We start from the raw sequence: 15,842 nt of genomic DNA, 5'->3' as shown, positions 1-15,842 counted from the left end.
CATATCACGACTTGGGTGTCCCAAACGGTCATGCCAAAGCCTATATGTGTCGGAATCCCATAAATCATCTCTCATAACATGATTGGATTCAATTATTTGAATAGTCGTCGCATACAACCCACTAGATCGACACATAAGTTTCCCTAAGACTCTTTTATGTCCGTAATGCTTGGGGCTATGCAATATTACATGCAGTTGTGCTTATTCGTCTGAGGGCCACTGCTACTCAACCCTTTTCTACATCCCAGATGGTGACTGTGTATGAGCCGGATGTCTCACACTTACGCATATTTGGGTGTGTAGTTTATGTGCCAATTGCGCTGCCACATCGCACCAAAATGGGTCCTCAAAGACGATTAGGCATTTATGTTGGATATGATTCTCCAACGATTGTCCGCTACTTAGAACCCTTGACAGGCGATCTCTTCACCGCTAGATTTGCGGATTGTCACTTTGATAAGACAGTCGTCCCGTCGTTGGGGGGAGATAAGAACGTCAATGTTCAACAAGAATTATCGTGGTCTGTCCCCACTCTATCTCATCTTGAACCCCGAACCGCACAGTCCGAAATTGAAGTGCGGAGAATTCTCGATCTTCAGAACGTAGCAGAATGCCTGATGCGTTTTCTGATATTGCTAAAGTGACGAGATCACATATACCTGCTGCAAACGTGCCTGCAAGGATTGATGTCCCTAAAATTAAAGGACATGATGCCATCTCAAGGGCAAATGAGCATGGCGCCAACATCCCCTCTCACAGTGATGGTGACGTTGTGGCTAGGCCCATGGCTCCTGCTAGGAAGCGCGGGAGGCCCCTAGGTTCGATGGATTCTCACTCAAGAAAAAAAGCGAGTTTGGCACAAAATAATCCATTAATCATCGATGTAAATAATCCATCTCATGAGAATATTCCGGATTATGGTTATGTCCAAGAGACATCATTGGGGGACACTCCAATATCAGAACCAACTCCAGAGAATAGAGAGATCTCCATGAATTACACTAGTGTACATGAGATGATGGATGCAAATTCTATGGCTATTGATGATGCATTTGCATATCATGTTGCAAAAGGAATTATAGAATATGATGATATCGAACCTCGCTCTGTCGAAGAATGTCAACGCAGAGTGGATTGGCCTAAATGGAAAGATGTGATCCAGACTGAATTGGATTTACTAGCAAAGAGACAGGTATTTGGGCCTATAACGTAGACACCCCTAGATGTAAAACTTGTTGGACATAAATGGGTCTTTGTTAGAAAGCGTAATGAGAAAAATGAGGTGGTTAGATATAAAGCCCGCCTCGTGGCGCAAGGTTTCTCACAACGCCCTGAAATAGACTACGAGGAGACATACTCTCCCGTAATGGACGTTATAACGTTCCGCTACCTTGTCAGTTTGTTAGTTTCTGAAAAACTTGACATGCAGCTTATGGATGTGGTTACAGCATATCTCTATGGGGATCTAGATTCAGAGATATATATGAAGGTTCCAGATGGACTTCAATTACCCAAATCAAGTGGTTCTAAACCACGGAGCGCGTTTTCAATAAGATTAAAACGCTCACTATATGGATTAAAATAATCCGGACGGATGTGATATAACCATCTAAGTGACTACTTGATTGGGAAGGGATATATGAATAACGAAATATGCCCATGTGTGCTCATTAAAAGAACAAGTTTGGATTTGCAATCATAGCAGTTTATGTCAATGACATGAACCTAATTGGAACTCTAGACGAGTTGAAAGAAACTGCTAAATACTTGAAATCCGAATTTGAGATGAAAGATCTTGGGAAAACACGGTTTTGTCTCGGTTTAGAACTCGAGCACTGTAGTGATGGGATTTTAATCCATCAGTCTGCATATACTCAGAAAATGTTAAGGCGCTTTAATGAAGATAAAGCAAAGCATGTGAATACTCCCATGATTGGTCGTAGTCTTGAGCCCGAAAAAGATCCGTTTCGTCCAAAGGATGAGGACGAAGAATCATTAGAGGCCGAAGTGCCCTATTTAAGTGCAATAGGCGCATTATTGTACTTAGCTCAATGCACAAGACCAGACATCTCCTTTGCAATGAACTTATTAGCTAGACATAGCTCTGCGCCAACACGTCGCCATTGGATGGGTGTAAAGACAATCTTTCGATACTTGATATGGGCCTATTTTATCCCTACAAAGAGAAAAAGAATGCCGGAAGGATGGGATCAGATCATATTGGCTCAAGAGCCAACGTCCAAAATGTCATGACTGGCAACATTGTCGCCACCACCACCAAGGGTGGCCGGTCTCACCTCCTCCACTCCATCAAAACGACAATGATGTTTTGATGGGTTTTGCTGATGCAGGGTACCTCTCTTACTCTCACAAAGGTCGCTCCCAAACGGGTTATGTCTTTACCATAGGAAGCACTGCGATATCTTGGAGGTCTACAAAACAGACCCTTGTTGCTACTTCCTCAAATCATGTAGAGATTATTGCTCTACATGAAGCCGTGCGTGAATACATATGGCTAAGGTCTGTAATTAGACATATTCAAGGAAGTTGTGGTTTGAAGTCTACCACAGATGAACCTACATGCAGCTTGTATTGAGCAAATGAAGTTAGGTTTCATCAAGGGCGACAACACCAAGCACATATCGCCTAAGTTCTTCTATAATCAGCAACAACAATCACTTCTAAAGATTGAAGTGAATCAAATCCGATCAGAGGAAAATGTAGCGGACTTATTCACTAAGTCGTTATATAAATCCACCTTCGAGAAACATGTGAAGAGTCTCGGATTGAGAAAGTTATCCGAACTCCCATGATTGTAGCAATCAGGGGGAGATATCAACATCAGGGGGAGTTATGATGTCTACATGTTCGATCTCGAAGAGTGAATGACGTGTTGTGCTCTTTTTGTCCTTCAGGTTTTTGTTTCTTAGCAAAGTTTTTACACTACACCAATTTTTTAATCAGACAACAAATATCAGACGACAGCAAACATTTTAACTGTCGTCTGAAATAATCAGACAACAGCAAAAAAAATTCTGTCGTCTGAATTTTTAAATCATACGATAGTTGTTACATTACTGTTGTGCAATTGTAAATCAGACAATGGTTGTTTTTCCGATGTTGTCTGAATCAATCAATTCAGACAACAGTTATTACATTGATGTTGTTCAAGGTTGATTAACACAATGGTTAAAAAAAGATGTCGTCTGATTGTTTTTAATCACACAACACTTATTACTTTTCTGTTGTGCAATTGCTATTAATACAATGGCTGAAAAAGATGTTGTCTAATTGTTTTTATTCACACAACAGTTTATTAGTTATATGTTGTGTCACTCTCTTTCAAACAATGTACTTGAATTGATGTTGTCTGAGTTTTAGGGTTTAATATGTTGGCGCTCTTACACTTTGCCAAATTTTCAATTTTCACTTCCCTCCATTCGACCAAAGTTCATCATTCACATGGAGTACTATATAAAGGAAATAACCTACTTCTCTCTTTTCTCCTTTTTCCTCTCTCAGGCCGCACACGCCCCCCCTCTCTCTCTCTCCCCAGCTCCCCCTTCTTCCTCTCACCTTCTCTCTGTCACGCCGGAAAGCTCGACTTCCGGCCGTCGACTTTTGGCACCGCCACCACCAAAAGATAGCCTAGGCGATGGAGAACAAAACCCAGCCACTCCACCCTCGATTGAGATCGCCGAACCACCGCACACGACCCCTAAAGCTACGCCGTCACTGTTCCTTAACCCTCTTCGATCTCCTACCATCTTTTCAACATATCGCCACCACCAACTTGCTCAAACTGATCCAAGCTTCAAAACCCAGGACTTTGCTAGACCACAGAGGCCGGAATACCATCAGACGACCCCATCGCTGGTGCTCTCAGCTCTGAGCTTTTCGTTCTTCAATCTCTGGTAAAAATCGAGCCACACCAGCACTAAGGAAAATGTTTAAGCTTTCTTTGTTTTCTGTCCTGTCCAAGCAAAACGTTTTCATTTTTCTCTGAAACATTGAGCAAATGTTTCATTAATTCTTCCCAGTATCAAATACAACCACAAATTTGGACTATTGGTTGTAGAATCCATTAATTTGCCACTCCCAGAGCTTGGATGTGGACAAAAAAGTCATCAAGGCCCAGATTTGGGACACTGCCGGCCAAGAAAAGGTTGGTCCTTTTTATGATCAATCTGGGTCTTTCTCATTTTCTTTAGTTTCATTTCAGGTCTAGACTCGTGGAACCATATATGTGTGTTTGAGGTTTGTTAGTTTAGTATCTGTTGGATCACGGTAGATCTGGGGAGGTTAGAATTAAGAAAGAGATATGGGAACGATTTATTGGGTTTCAATGTGAGAGATTGTTGGCTCAAGAATATTAGGATTCTCTTTTGATAATACAAATTTAGATTCTTGTGCAAAGAGTATCTTTACTTAATATATGCTTGTTATGTGTGTTTTTTTTGTAGTTTAGAACTTCACATCAACACCACATTTCTTTAGAGCTGTGTCTTTAGGTGAATTAATCTCGGCTTCCATACTGAAAAGCACAATTGCATTGAGCAATTGGATATAAAGTTACAAGCATTGAGCACAGTTGCACAATTGCATTTGCTTGGAGCTTTTCATCCATTAAATAGAGCAGCTTCAGTTAGTTAACTGGTGGGAATCTCGTCTTGGTGGTGTTTTATCAGTGTTCACTCCAAATAGAACAGCTCCAGTTACATAATTGGTTGTGTATCAGCATTTTACTTTCTATGCTTAACTATAAATAGACTGCATGCATATGCAAATTTCTTCAGAAATTTCATCAGTCTTCTTTCTTACTTGTTCAGTTGGATACTCACCATGAAAATGATTTGAGTAGCATCTCACCTACTGTGCCTCTAGCCTCCTAGCTATGCATATACTCTGTTATGGTAACAAAACATGTAAATAGATAGACCTGTAGGTGCTTGTGTGTATTCTATGATAGAATATCCAAATGGATTTAATGAGGCTTGCAATGTTAAGTCACTCAGTAGCATGTCTTGTACTTTAACCCTCATCAGAATATTGATCAAATCTTTTCTGTTTTTTTACTTAGGCTTATTTGTCCTTACCGTGTAAACAACATGTCGAAGACACCTCTGTTTCCAGTGAAGAAAGAAGTAACAGCTCCCTCATTTAAGTTGAGAATATAACATCTGCATTTAGAAATCTGAAGACTGTAGACAAGTAAGTTCAGAATTAGAATCAACTTTTACTTTTACTTGTGCTTGTGCTATTTTTTTTTGGAGTGACTTGTTATAATTCCTCTACAGTTTATCAACTGTAGCTGGAGTCCCATTGTTAGTAACTTCAGTGCATTATTTAACCTTTAATTATAACATTACATGGTTTAGGAAAATGGAGATTTTGCTACTTGGAAAAGAAGCATTGTTTATGGCAGCTACTATCATATAAGCACAGTCATCTTGTGCTCAAGTCTACATGGTGCTTGGATGAACTTGTGCAGATTTTGGAATGCAAGGAAAGACATGGGCAGATTGTTATACCCATTTTTTACAGAATATATCCTTCACATGTACGCCGCCAGAGGGAGAGTGATGCAGCTGTATTTGTTCAACATGAAGAACGTTTCAAGGACAAGGTGCTCAAGTGGAGGGATGCTTTGACAAAAGCATCCAAACTAGCAGGGTTTGATTCACTCAATATCAGGTAACCTTTTAACTTTCGAGCAGTAATGCAAATATCTCAATAATCCGGATATGTCTTCAACTATTAGTTATTTGTTCTTGGTTATTATGCCAGCCTTGAATCTGAATTAGTGGAGTTAGTCGTTAAAGATATTGGTTTATATAAGACTAGCTCTATTTACTTCATATCGCCGTCCTATTCTATTAGATTCAAACCAGGTACTAAGGATCTTATAGTGGTATGCTAGAAGAGATTTTCCATGTAGGGTGAAAAAAGTGCTTATCTAACTTCCCATCATTCATACATACAAAAAGGAGAGGCATCAAGGCATATGGGAGTGACAGCGAAAGTAAAGGTTGTTGTTGAGGCAGCTTCTGCTGGCATCTTCATTGTCATCACAAAGTGTGTTCTTCAAGACCTGGTTGATTTCAACATTTTACTAAATTTTGTTAGAAAACTAGTTCTGTTTATGTAATGACTTTGTTGGATATATATATATGGATGAATGTATCGGATTTTTACATAAATGAATGTGTTTTGGATGTGATGTCATTTTGAATGTCTATCAGACCATTCAATCAAGCTAAAAATTATTGTCCAATAATTGATCATCACAAAATGCCTAACAAAAACTGTTGTATGAGCCATCTAACTATAATACTATAAGGACTAAAAAAACGAGAAAGTCATTGTCCAGCAAAACAACAAACAACAGTTTTTTGGAGAAATCTATAGTATCAATGATGGATAGATAATGGGATTTGCAAGTACATATTGTCTTATCAAGCCTTCAGACAACAGCAAGCATATAAGCCCCTGTTGTCTGGCACAGCCTCCAGACAACAGTAAGTATATAAGCTGCTGTTGTTCTTCGTGGTATTCAGACAACAGACAAGATAGTAGCTGCTGTTGTACTGAACTTTATCAGACGACAGTTTTTTGGTATTGTCTGATTATGTATCAGACGGCATTGAGATAGACAACAACAATGCCTATAATCAGACGACAGTGAAAAACTGTCGTCTGATTGAAAAATTGGTGTAGTGTTAACGAGGCAACGGATGAAGCGTCACCACCAAGTTTGGGCGGCACAAGGGGGAGTGTTGAAGGAAATCAGTTTTGTGTGCCTTATCAAACTAGGAGTAGTTCCATGATTGTAATAGGAGAGAATGTTCTAGAATTCGTAGTTCTATTCGGAATAGTTTTCCTTGTATCATTAGAACATGTACTTTGTAATCCCTATATATAGGGCTCCTATTATCAATATTGAATATACAATTCTCTCATCAATTCTCTCTCGAATCTATTATCCTTAAACAATGTTCACTATATTTCGATCTATTGCAGAAAAGGAGAAAAATCAGAAGCAGACTGTTGAGCTAGACTTTGGAGTCTTGGATGGTCATAAGCCAATGTTGATTGCTGCAAGTAGAACTGCTCTTTCAAAGCAATTACGTACACTGCCAGATATGTTTCTTTGTGTTTCCAATGTTAAGTTTCCATGACTTCGGTTGGAATTAGATACGGTTATCTGCTTGTGAATCTTTGCAAGATAGGTATTCTAGGGCATCAAAAGGTTTAGGACAGCCGTATGGCAATAAAACTTAAAACACCATTGCTATTTTGATACCTCAAAGGAAATCTTATGAGGAATTGATTCTCATACTAAACTTAGTAACTTACGAAGTTACGAGCTTAGTCAAAAGCACCACTTCCCTGTAATTGGATCTCCAAACCAAAATTACCAAAGTATTACTCCTTCAGGTGAACCCATTTTCAATCATATCAAGAAATGGCAAATTGTGTTGAAACTATCATAGTTCACAAAGAAATGAACCAAATAAGTCTTATTTCTCTTACTTTGAGACATTGTATTTGCATATCAAGACAGCAATCAAAGTTAAATTTAGTTGTATTCATACATTAAAACAAACTAAAAATGTTTTTATGCTATCGATTTATAGAGAAGTTTCATGGCCCTTGCATCCACATATTGACAGATATAAATTCACTTAATTTGCATCTGCACTCAAATTGAGCTCTGTAGATTCTGTCATTCTTGATGCATGTGTAGCACTTAAATTATCCTCAACATCATCTACAGTTATTTGCTGTGGATATAAGTAAGGCTTTGGAGGTATTTGGAGGCTCTCAATTTCTCCTTCAAGCATTTGTACTACTTTGCTCATTGAAGGGCGTTCAATAGGCTTCATTTGTATGCACCACGATGCCACTATGATCATCTTCTTAATGATTTTCATTTCATCTTCAGTGGCATCTCCGATTTCGATCTCCTTCCCTTGATTCAATTGATCAGAAACCCATGTAGGAAAGTAGATTTGGCTAAATTCGCTTGAATGATCTATGGCTGCATTCAAGTTCTTCCTTCTACCAGCCATTTCCAACATTAGCATACCAAAACTATACACATCTGCTTTGTATGATACACCTCCAATGTTTTTGTAGAATAACTCTGGAGCCATATATCCTATGGTTCCTCTTGCTGCAGTCAAAGACACAATGCTGTTATCCAATGGGTATAGCCTTGCTAATCCAAAATCAGAAATCTTGGCAGTAAAATTCTCGTCAAGAAGAATGTTGTGAGGCTTGAGGTCAAAATGCAAAATTCGCATGTTACATCCTTGATGGAGATACTGGATTCCACGAGCCACTCCAACTGCAATCTCAAATATTTTCTCACAGCTTAAGGAGATAGCACTTTGCTGAGAAAAAATGTACTTGTCAAGAGAGCCATTTGACATGAAATCATAAATAAGTGCACGGTTTGAATGGTCAACACAGAAGCCTATAAGTCGCACCACGTTAACATGGCGAATCCTTCCGATAGTAGCAACCTCATTGATAAAATCTTGCCCATTAGTTTTGGACTTGCTCAAAATCTTGATGGCCACAAGGCGACCACTGCGGAGCTTTGCCTTGTACACGGTGCCAAAGCCTCCTTCACCCAATTTGTCCTTGAATCCGCTAGCCATCTTTTTGATTTCTGAGTAAGAGTACCTTACTGGCATGAGATTATTGTCACTCTGCAGAAAGTCTTCTATATTGTCATACATTGAGAAGTGCCTCCTTCGCCATTTGTATATTAGTAATGCAGTTATAAATGGAAGGCCAAAGGATAGTTTCACTGCTTGGAACACTCCTGTGTGGTGCAGAAAATGTAATCCATGAGAAGGATATTTAGTGATTGCTGCAACATTATTAACATCTTCCTTGGTAAATATTATTCCTCTTCAAATCCATTGTCATAGAATCATCAATTTTTATTAATTGGTTCACGAAAATTGAATACTTAATTTTTCATATGTTTACTTTTTAGCATAGTTAGTAAAAAACGAGACATGTATAGTACGCGAAAAATACATACGTGTATTATTCAGACATTTTATCAAATAGTTCGCTGAAAAGTTCGGCAAAATATTTTTAATCAATTAAATAATTAAATTTTTTAATTAAAAATATTAATTTATATTCATTTTTGTTCAATAATATGTGTAAAATGTGGAAGAAAACGTAAAAATTGTGTATAGTACATGTATAATACTTTTGGCTTTAGAAGTATGGAAAATTTAACGAGTCTTTTTCAAAAATAAAATACGAAATACGGAAGTATTTTTGAAAAAAACATATGTATGTGTTTTATTCACATATAATACAAAAAATTACTAGCTAACTAGGCTTTTTAGTGATCTACAAGAGACTCTTACCGCTGTAAATGACCACAGAGACCAGAAGCAGCTGGTAATCCATGTCGAAATGATAATAACGGTAGTTAGATAGAGATGGCACTGCAATAGAGGTGAAAAAATTCATCATGCAATGACTAAGGTAGTTTTTTTTTTTTTTTCTTTTTTTAAAAGAGGATCAAAGGATTTCACTCCTACCCCCATGGTGACTCGAACCCATGATGACTAAGGTAGTTAGATAGAGATAAATGGAAATAAAGTTTGACAAAAGTTTATATTATAAGCCACTATACTCACAGAGGTATAGGATTCTGGATGTGATGAATCTTATGATCTTCATGAACCGACTGTCATCATTACACAAGAAAGCAATGACATTAGCTTACATAATTTGTCAAAAATTATAGTTCAATATAAGCATAACCATCTTCAGTACATTTAATACAGCATTTGTTTTATTTTATTATGACAGTTTAAGAGAAAAATCTAAACAGCTGTTCATTAGGAAGTCTAAATCTGAGCATGTGTTACCATTCCCCAAATCATGCAGCTTTGTTTGCATTATATAGTTGTTCCTTAATTTGCAATCTTTTTTTATTTATTTTCTTTTGCAAAGAAACTGAGCACTTGTAACCCAAAAAAAAAGGGCCAACCAACAATCAAAAGGAAAGAAACACCGTAAGGCCCAAACTAGGCATGCCCAAATAACCACAACCCAAGCCACACGGTAGTCGGCGCTACCGCGATGAAGTTGCAGAAACTTGAACGAAACATTTCCAAGCCATATCCGGTAAACTTAAGGGTTGCCGGTCACTGTCCCGATCGAACACCCAAAGAGCTTAGTGCAAGATACAAAAAAAATAAGAAATCGCAGATCACCTCCAGAACGGAGAAAATCGCTGTTTTCAGGAATAACCAAGGAATGAAACGGATCTGAGAGAAAAACTAGATCTGGTAATAGGAAAATTGGGGCTGAAAAGGGTACATCAAAGAAAACACCAAAAGGGAACAATCCCTTCGTTTTGAAGAAGAAAACAAGAAAACAGGAAAGAAATAAAAAAAAGAGGCATAAAACCTAAGATTTGGGACAAGCCTAAGCAAAAACCACACATGGAGGGTGGAGAAAGCACCGCCGACTTTCAAACCTGCGGAGGAGAAAAAACCAGGGACGAAGGAAAGAGAGAAAATCAAGCTGTATTAAAAAATTTAGCTAGTTTCTTTCTTGATTATTAAAAAAATAAAATAAAAATTAATCTTTGCTTCACTTCTATATGTAATAGCAGCAAATAATTTCATTTATAGAAGGTAAATTAATTAACTTCATTGTGCGAAGGACAACAGTAATTAATTTTCTGACAAACATTTATTTAAACTGTAAACTTCGATCCAACAGTATAATAAAATTGTCCCGCCAACGACTATTTAGTGAATGGACTTTCTTGCAGAATTTCAGGTTTGGCAATTGTTTACCTATAAGAACGGCACTCTAATCCGGTTATGTTTATGTTCAACGCACAGCTTTCATCTGGTCCGCATTTTGTATTTGCACATCCATAGCCAAGCCAGGAGAGTTCAAAGCCATATGCTAGTTGTTTATATATGCCTTGACACGTCTTGCTGTACTTGTCAATGGGAGTGGGAGGGGGGACACAAGAGCCATGAGTGTTATTTTGCAGGACAACCCCCAATCAGCCGGACTCAAGACTTTTGGGTGGCCATAATCATTCAAGCGCCCAAGCATGAAATAAGAATACACTGTGGATAGGGATGGATCAGAGGAAGATTGGATGCCGGTACTCTTGATGCATGGAGCTGCTTCAACAAAGAGATCGGAATAATTCTTTTGATTTGTGCAGCTCAGGAAAATTAGAGGCACTGTTAGGTACTTCTCATCCTGCTCATATCTCTTATCTGGCGGATTAAAATGTGAGTAGTGTAAGCTGTAAGGAGTAAAATAAGAACTAAAGTTGAAGACGGCTAAAGGGTAAACTGGGTTGGAGAAGTAGTTGTCCTTGGTCTTGTGAACACCAGCATCCATGAGTCGGATCGTGTACTTATTGTAATTGATTGCCTGTACGTAATATTTTCCTGAAAACAAGTATAATACGGCGTGATGAGATTGACTGGTACAGTCTGCCTCACAAGATAATTCATAGCTCTTGTCGCCGCAGTGTCCAGGATCTCCTTGTAAACGAAATGGAGAGCTTATCTTAATGTTGCCACAAGAAGAAGTACATTCGGAAGTGGCCCCGGAAGTTTGCGAACGACTTGAAAGCGGAAGAAAAAGAAGAGAAACTGTGTGAACAGAAAATAGAAGACTTGCTGTTCTAAACATGATCATAAAGAAGGGGAAGGAGAACAAGAACGAGAATGTTATTAATTAAGAGCCTATATATTGGTATTTGGAAAGAAGAAAAATATCTAGTGATGACTGATTGGGATGTGCTAGTCAAGTCAATGCTGAGCCACTTGATATCTGTATGCATGCATGATTTCTGCGAAGGTGAGTAGGGCCCATATCTTCCATAAAAGTCCTAACTGTACTATTGAGTTTCAGACAAAGAAGGAAGCTAGCTAGTAATCAGTTTCATCTTTGGAAATGCTTCTAACTATGAGTTTCTTCTTCTGGTTGCTCCTGATATTTGTAGATGTAGATGTTGTGCATGGTGGAGGAGTAGGTCGTGAAAATTGCACAGAAACAAGATGTAGCAGCGATGGCCCAGCTATCCGGTTCCCATTTCGACTGAAAGGTAGGCAACCGGTCCAATGTGGTTCCCCGGGCTTTGATCTTGCATGCACCAACGACAACCAGACACTACTTCAGATGCCATCATCATCTAAGCTCTTTGTTACAGAGATTAACTACAAATCACAGACAATTGAAGCAGAACTTGCACCTGATTGCTTGGACGGAGACATTTTCGACCTTGGTTCTTCTTCTACCTTTAAATATGTAGGCAACGCAAGCTTGTTCAGTTGCCCACCATCAACTGTGAGAGATCAATATATTACAGCATATCCCTACAAGTACAATTCTCGTTGTCTGGCAAGATTGAGCCCTTGCCATGGTAATCCAGGCAACCAAATTTTTGCTTTTAGGACAGGTTGTTGTTCTATTGATAACATTCCCTTGGTGTCTTGTACCAAGGTGCATGACTACTTAGATTATCTTGCATACACAGATGACTATATATTTGGCAATATATATTCACGCGTGTCTCTCTACTGGTCCATACCATCTTGTAAATTCCATTGTAAAGAAAAGGGCGAGCTATGTCGATTCACAAATCAGACAGATCCTCAAATTCAATGCTTGGATAGACCCAAAGCCAGAGCAGGTATCATTTATGCTTCACACATCAATGATATATGGATAATTCTGGTTCATTTCTTTAACATCCAAAGTCTTTATTCACCCTAAACAAATTTTACAGGGAAGAAACGATTTGAATTTTCAATTACATTAGGTGAGAATCCAGAAGTTCTTTTTCCTCTTTTTCTCTCTCAATTGGTGTATTGTGTTTTTAGCTTGAATGTTTTAGTTCTTACACAGAAGGTGATATTTTGCAGGTCATGTCATAGTATGTATCGGACTTTTTATCGTAGTTACTCATATTCTTATATCGACTGGAGCAATAATCAGCTATCCCTTTTGCACTAAAAGACAAGAAAATCAGCTGAGAATTAAAAGATTTTTGGATGACTACAGAGCTCTTAAGCTAAGCAGATATTCTTATGCAGATATTAAGAGGATAACGGAGCAGTTCAAGGAGAAGCTGGGTCAAGGGGCCTATGGAACTGTCTTTAAAGGTAAACTTTCCTCTGAATTACTTGTTGCTGTGAAAATCCTCAACAATTCAAATGAGAAAGGGGAAGATTTTATTAATGAAGTGGGCACAATGAGTCAAATCCACCATGTCAATGTGGTACGCTTGGTTGGTTACTGTGCTGATGGCTTTATACGAGCTCTTGTTTATGAATTCTTACCAAACGGTCCACTCCAGAATTTCTTATCATCAGCAGATAATGAGAGTTCGTTCCTTGGTTGGGATAAGTTGCAACATATTGCTTTAGGTATAGCCAAAGGAATTGAATATATTCACCAAGGTTGTGAACAACAAATCCTCCACTTTGACATCAAACCCCATAATGTGTTGCTAGACCATGATTTCACTCCAAAAGTTTCCGATTTTGGTTTAGCCAAGTTGTGCTCTAAGGATCAAAGCACGGTATCCATGACTGCAGCGAGGGGAACCATGGGCTACATTGCACCAGAAGTCTTCTCTAGGAACTTCGGTAAGGTGTCATATAAGGCAGATGTCTATAGTTTTGGAACATTGCTGCAGATGTCTATAGTTTTGGAACATTGCTTCTTGAAATGGTTGGGGGCAGAAAGAATTTTAAAGTTATGGAAGGCTCCACCAGCCAGGTCTACTTCCCAGAATGGATCTATAACCTCTTAGAACAAGGGAACGACCTTCGCATCCATATTGGAGACGAAGGAAATGTTGAAATTGCTAAGAAACTTGCGGTTGTGGGTCTATGGTGCATCCAATGGCATCCAATAGACCGTCCTTCCATGAAAACAGTAGTTCAAATGTTGGAAAGGGAAGGTGACAATCTGACCATGCCTCCTAATCCTTTTGCCTCTACTTCATCTTTGAGTTGAATGAGAATTCATGTGCCAGCAAGAGCAACCAGTCATGCTCAGGTGTTAACAGAATAAGATTGTTATAGTGACGTATCGTCTGTAAGCACATACTAAGAAACTGCTTATAATTATTGAATAAATTTCATGCATGGATTTGTAGTATTCAATATATTTTGAATTGCGGTCGCACATATAGTACCAGAAATTCTCTTCGTTACACCAGAATATATCTTAGAATTCGGTCTATTTGGGAGTATTGAAGTGCTTTTGCTTGGTATCACTTTTGTTAGTAGTGTTTTATTTTTTTTTGGTTGAAAAACAGTTGGTACGTAGGTCTGGGCACGGACCAGGTTCAACAAAAATTTCACTGGGCCTGGACCAGGCCCGTTTTATACAGTTCGGGCCTAAAGCCCGTTATGGCACCTATAGGGACCTGCCCGGGACCGGCCTGTTTTTATTCGGGCCGAGTTTCCAGGCTTTCGGGCCCAAAAACTAGTTTTATACTTTCATTGATTCATTCTTTGCTACCTGTCCACACATATATGATGCAAATTCCTTTCATTTCAACATGTTGAAGTTCAAAACACTATCCATATCCAAAGTTCAACCTACACATTCAAATATCCGAATATGTAGAGTTCATTATCCAAATTCAAATACAAGAACTGAAGAAGTCAAGAACAATCTACAATTGAAATAGAAAGTCGAAATTGGAAGGAGCAATTCAACAGTTTTTCTTTTTTCCAGTATTCTAAGCAATTCAGCAAAGGCAGCCATCAATTGGCAATGGCGATTTTCCCTACACCAGCCAATATACAAAAATTATGAACAAGTGATTCAATAGCGTGAAGACAGATCAAAACTGAAGCATAAGTTAAAAATAAAGTGAAGACAGATCAAACTTGACATCAGTTCGAGCTTCTTAAGCCACAATCAGAACTCCATCAGACACTTCCAGAGCCACCAATTCGAAGAAGAACACCTTCAGAGCTTCTTAAGCCACAATCACAACTCCGTTTTCAGACACCTCCAAAATCAAACAACTCACTGTAACAAAATATCACAACATATGAACAGAAATACAAAGAGATTAAGAGAAAGAATCAAAGAAACTAAGAGAAAGAAACTCACAGTGTTGGTGGATATGGCGGAGGCGGAGGCGGAGGCTCTGGGTTCAGATAGGGTTTCGGAAGCACTGACTGACGGATGACGGCGGCCTCTCTACTCTCGGGTTTCAGCTTTAGGTTCAGATAGGGTTTTGGCTCTGGGTTCAGATCGGGTTTCGGAAGCAATCAGACTATCTGACTATCAGTTCGAGCTCTCAGAATCTCGCAGTGAGGTGATGGCAGCGAAGCAGCCGAGGAGGCCGTTGCAGACGTCGGTGACGTTCCAGTGGCCAAAGATGATTCTTTTCCCCAAGAGATTGGTCAGAGCGGCACTGGGTTCAGAACTTCAGATCGGGTTTGGGAAGGCGACTGAAGGAGGCGGAGAAATGGCTGAGAATCAATTAGGTTTAAATGTCTAAACATTTAGGACAAGGGCTAGGAATTTGAGTGAGAAACAATTGAGTGTAGATCCTATGGTAGACATTTTGAGCCTTATATTAAGTCCAATAATACATGGACATCTGTCTCTTTTAACTAAGACGGGCCTAAACGGGCTTTTGCTACTTTGAAAGGCAGGGCCCGGCCCGAACCGTAACTGTGAAAATGTAGGCCCGACCCGAATCGTTTTGGTGATAAAAAAAATAGGGCCCGGCCCGAACGGGTCGGGTTTTGACAGGCCGGTCCGGGTTTGCGGGTTTTCGGGCTTAA

At 39.0% G+C, this 15,842-nt stretch overlaps 2 protein-coding genes and 1 long non-coding RNA gene across 6 annotated transcripts; 2 read left to right on the top strand and 1 right to left on the bottom strand.

The window, feature by feature from the left end:
* The first annotated feature begins 3,524 nt into the window (after nt 1-3,524).
* LOC112164979 lies at nt 3,525-6,219 on the top strand. Of its 3 annotated transcripts, XR_005799430.1 has the most exons (4): nt 3,525-3,914; nt 4,041-4,165; nt 5,081-5,211; nt 5,379-6,219. It is a non-coding gene; the product is annotated as an uncharacterized LOC112164979 (long non-coding RNA). The 3 variants fall into 3 exon arrangements; XR_005799429.1 differs by lacking the exon at nt 4,041-4,165; XR_005799428.1 differs by having other exon boundaries at nt 3,525-4,165.
* A 1,332-nt stretch (nt 6,220-7,551) lies between these two features.
* Nucleotides 7,552-12,553, bottom strand: LOC112164975 (rust resistance kinase Lr10). 2 transcript variants are annotated; one of them, XM_040505677.1, is made up of 4 exons: nt 10,257-12,553; nt 9,675-9,724; nt 9,399-9,479; nt 7,552-8,833 (listed from the first exon to the last, which is right to left on the bottom strand). In XM_040505677.1, the coding sequence occupies exons 2-4, from the start codon at nt 9,715-9,717 to the stop codon at nt 7,686-7,688; spliced, it is 1,272 nt and encodes a 423-aa protein (XP_040361611.1). In that variant the 5' UTR covers nt 9,718-9,724; nt 10,257-12,553; the 3' UTR covers nt 7,552-7,685. The 2 variants fall into 2 exon arrangements, with proteins under 2 accessions (XP_040361611.1, XP_040361610.1); XM_040505676.1 differs by having other exon boundaries at nt 7,552-8,881; nt 10,848-12,553.
* On the top strand, nt 11,805-14,073 carry LOC112203909 (rust resistance kinase Lr10). The gene is given in 5 exon segments (XM_024344808.2): nt 11,805-11,880; nt 12,026-12,715; nt 12,812-12,844; nt 12,948-13,717; nt 13,720-14,073. Coding segments are annotated over 5 exon segments (1,896 nt in total). The 3' UTR covers nt 14,047-14,073.
* Nucleotides 14,074-15,842: the final 1,769 nt, after the last annotated feature.

The sequence above is a fragment of the Rosa chinensis genome, chromosome 5 (genome assembly GCF_002994745.2).
Source record: "Rosa chinensis cultivar Old Blush chromosome 5, RchiOBHm-V2, whole genome shotgun sequence".
Classification (NCBI taxonomy): domain Eukaryota; kingdom Viridiplantae; phylum Streptophyta; class Magnoliopsida; order Rosales; family Rosaceae; genus Rosa; species Rosa chinensis.
This window is presented reverse-complemented; position numbering and strand designations above follow the sequence as displayed.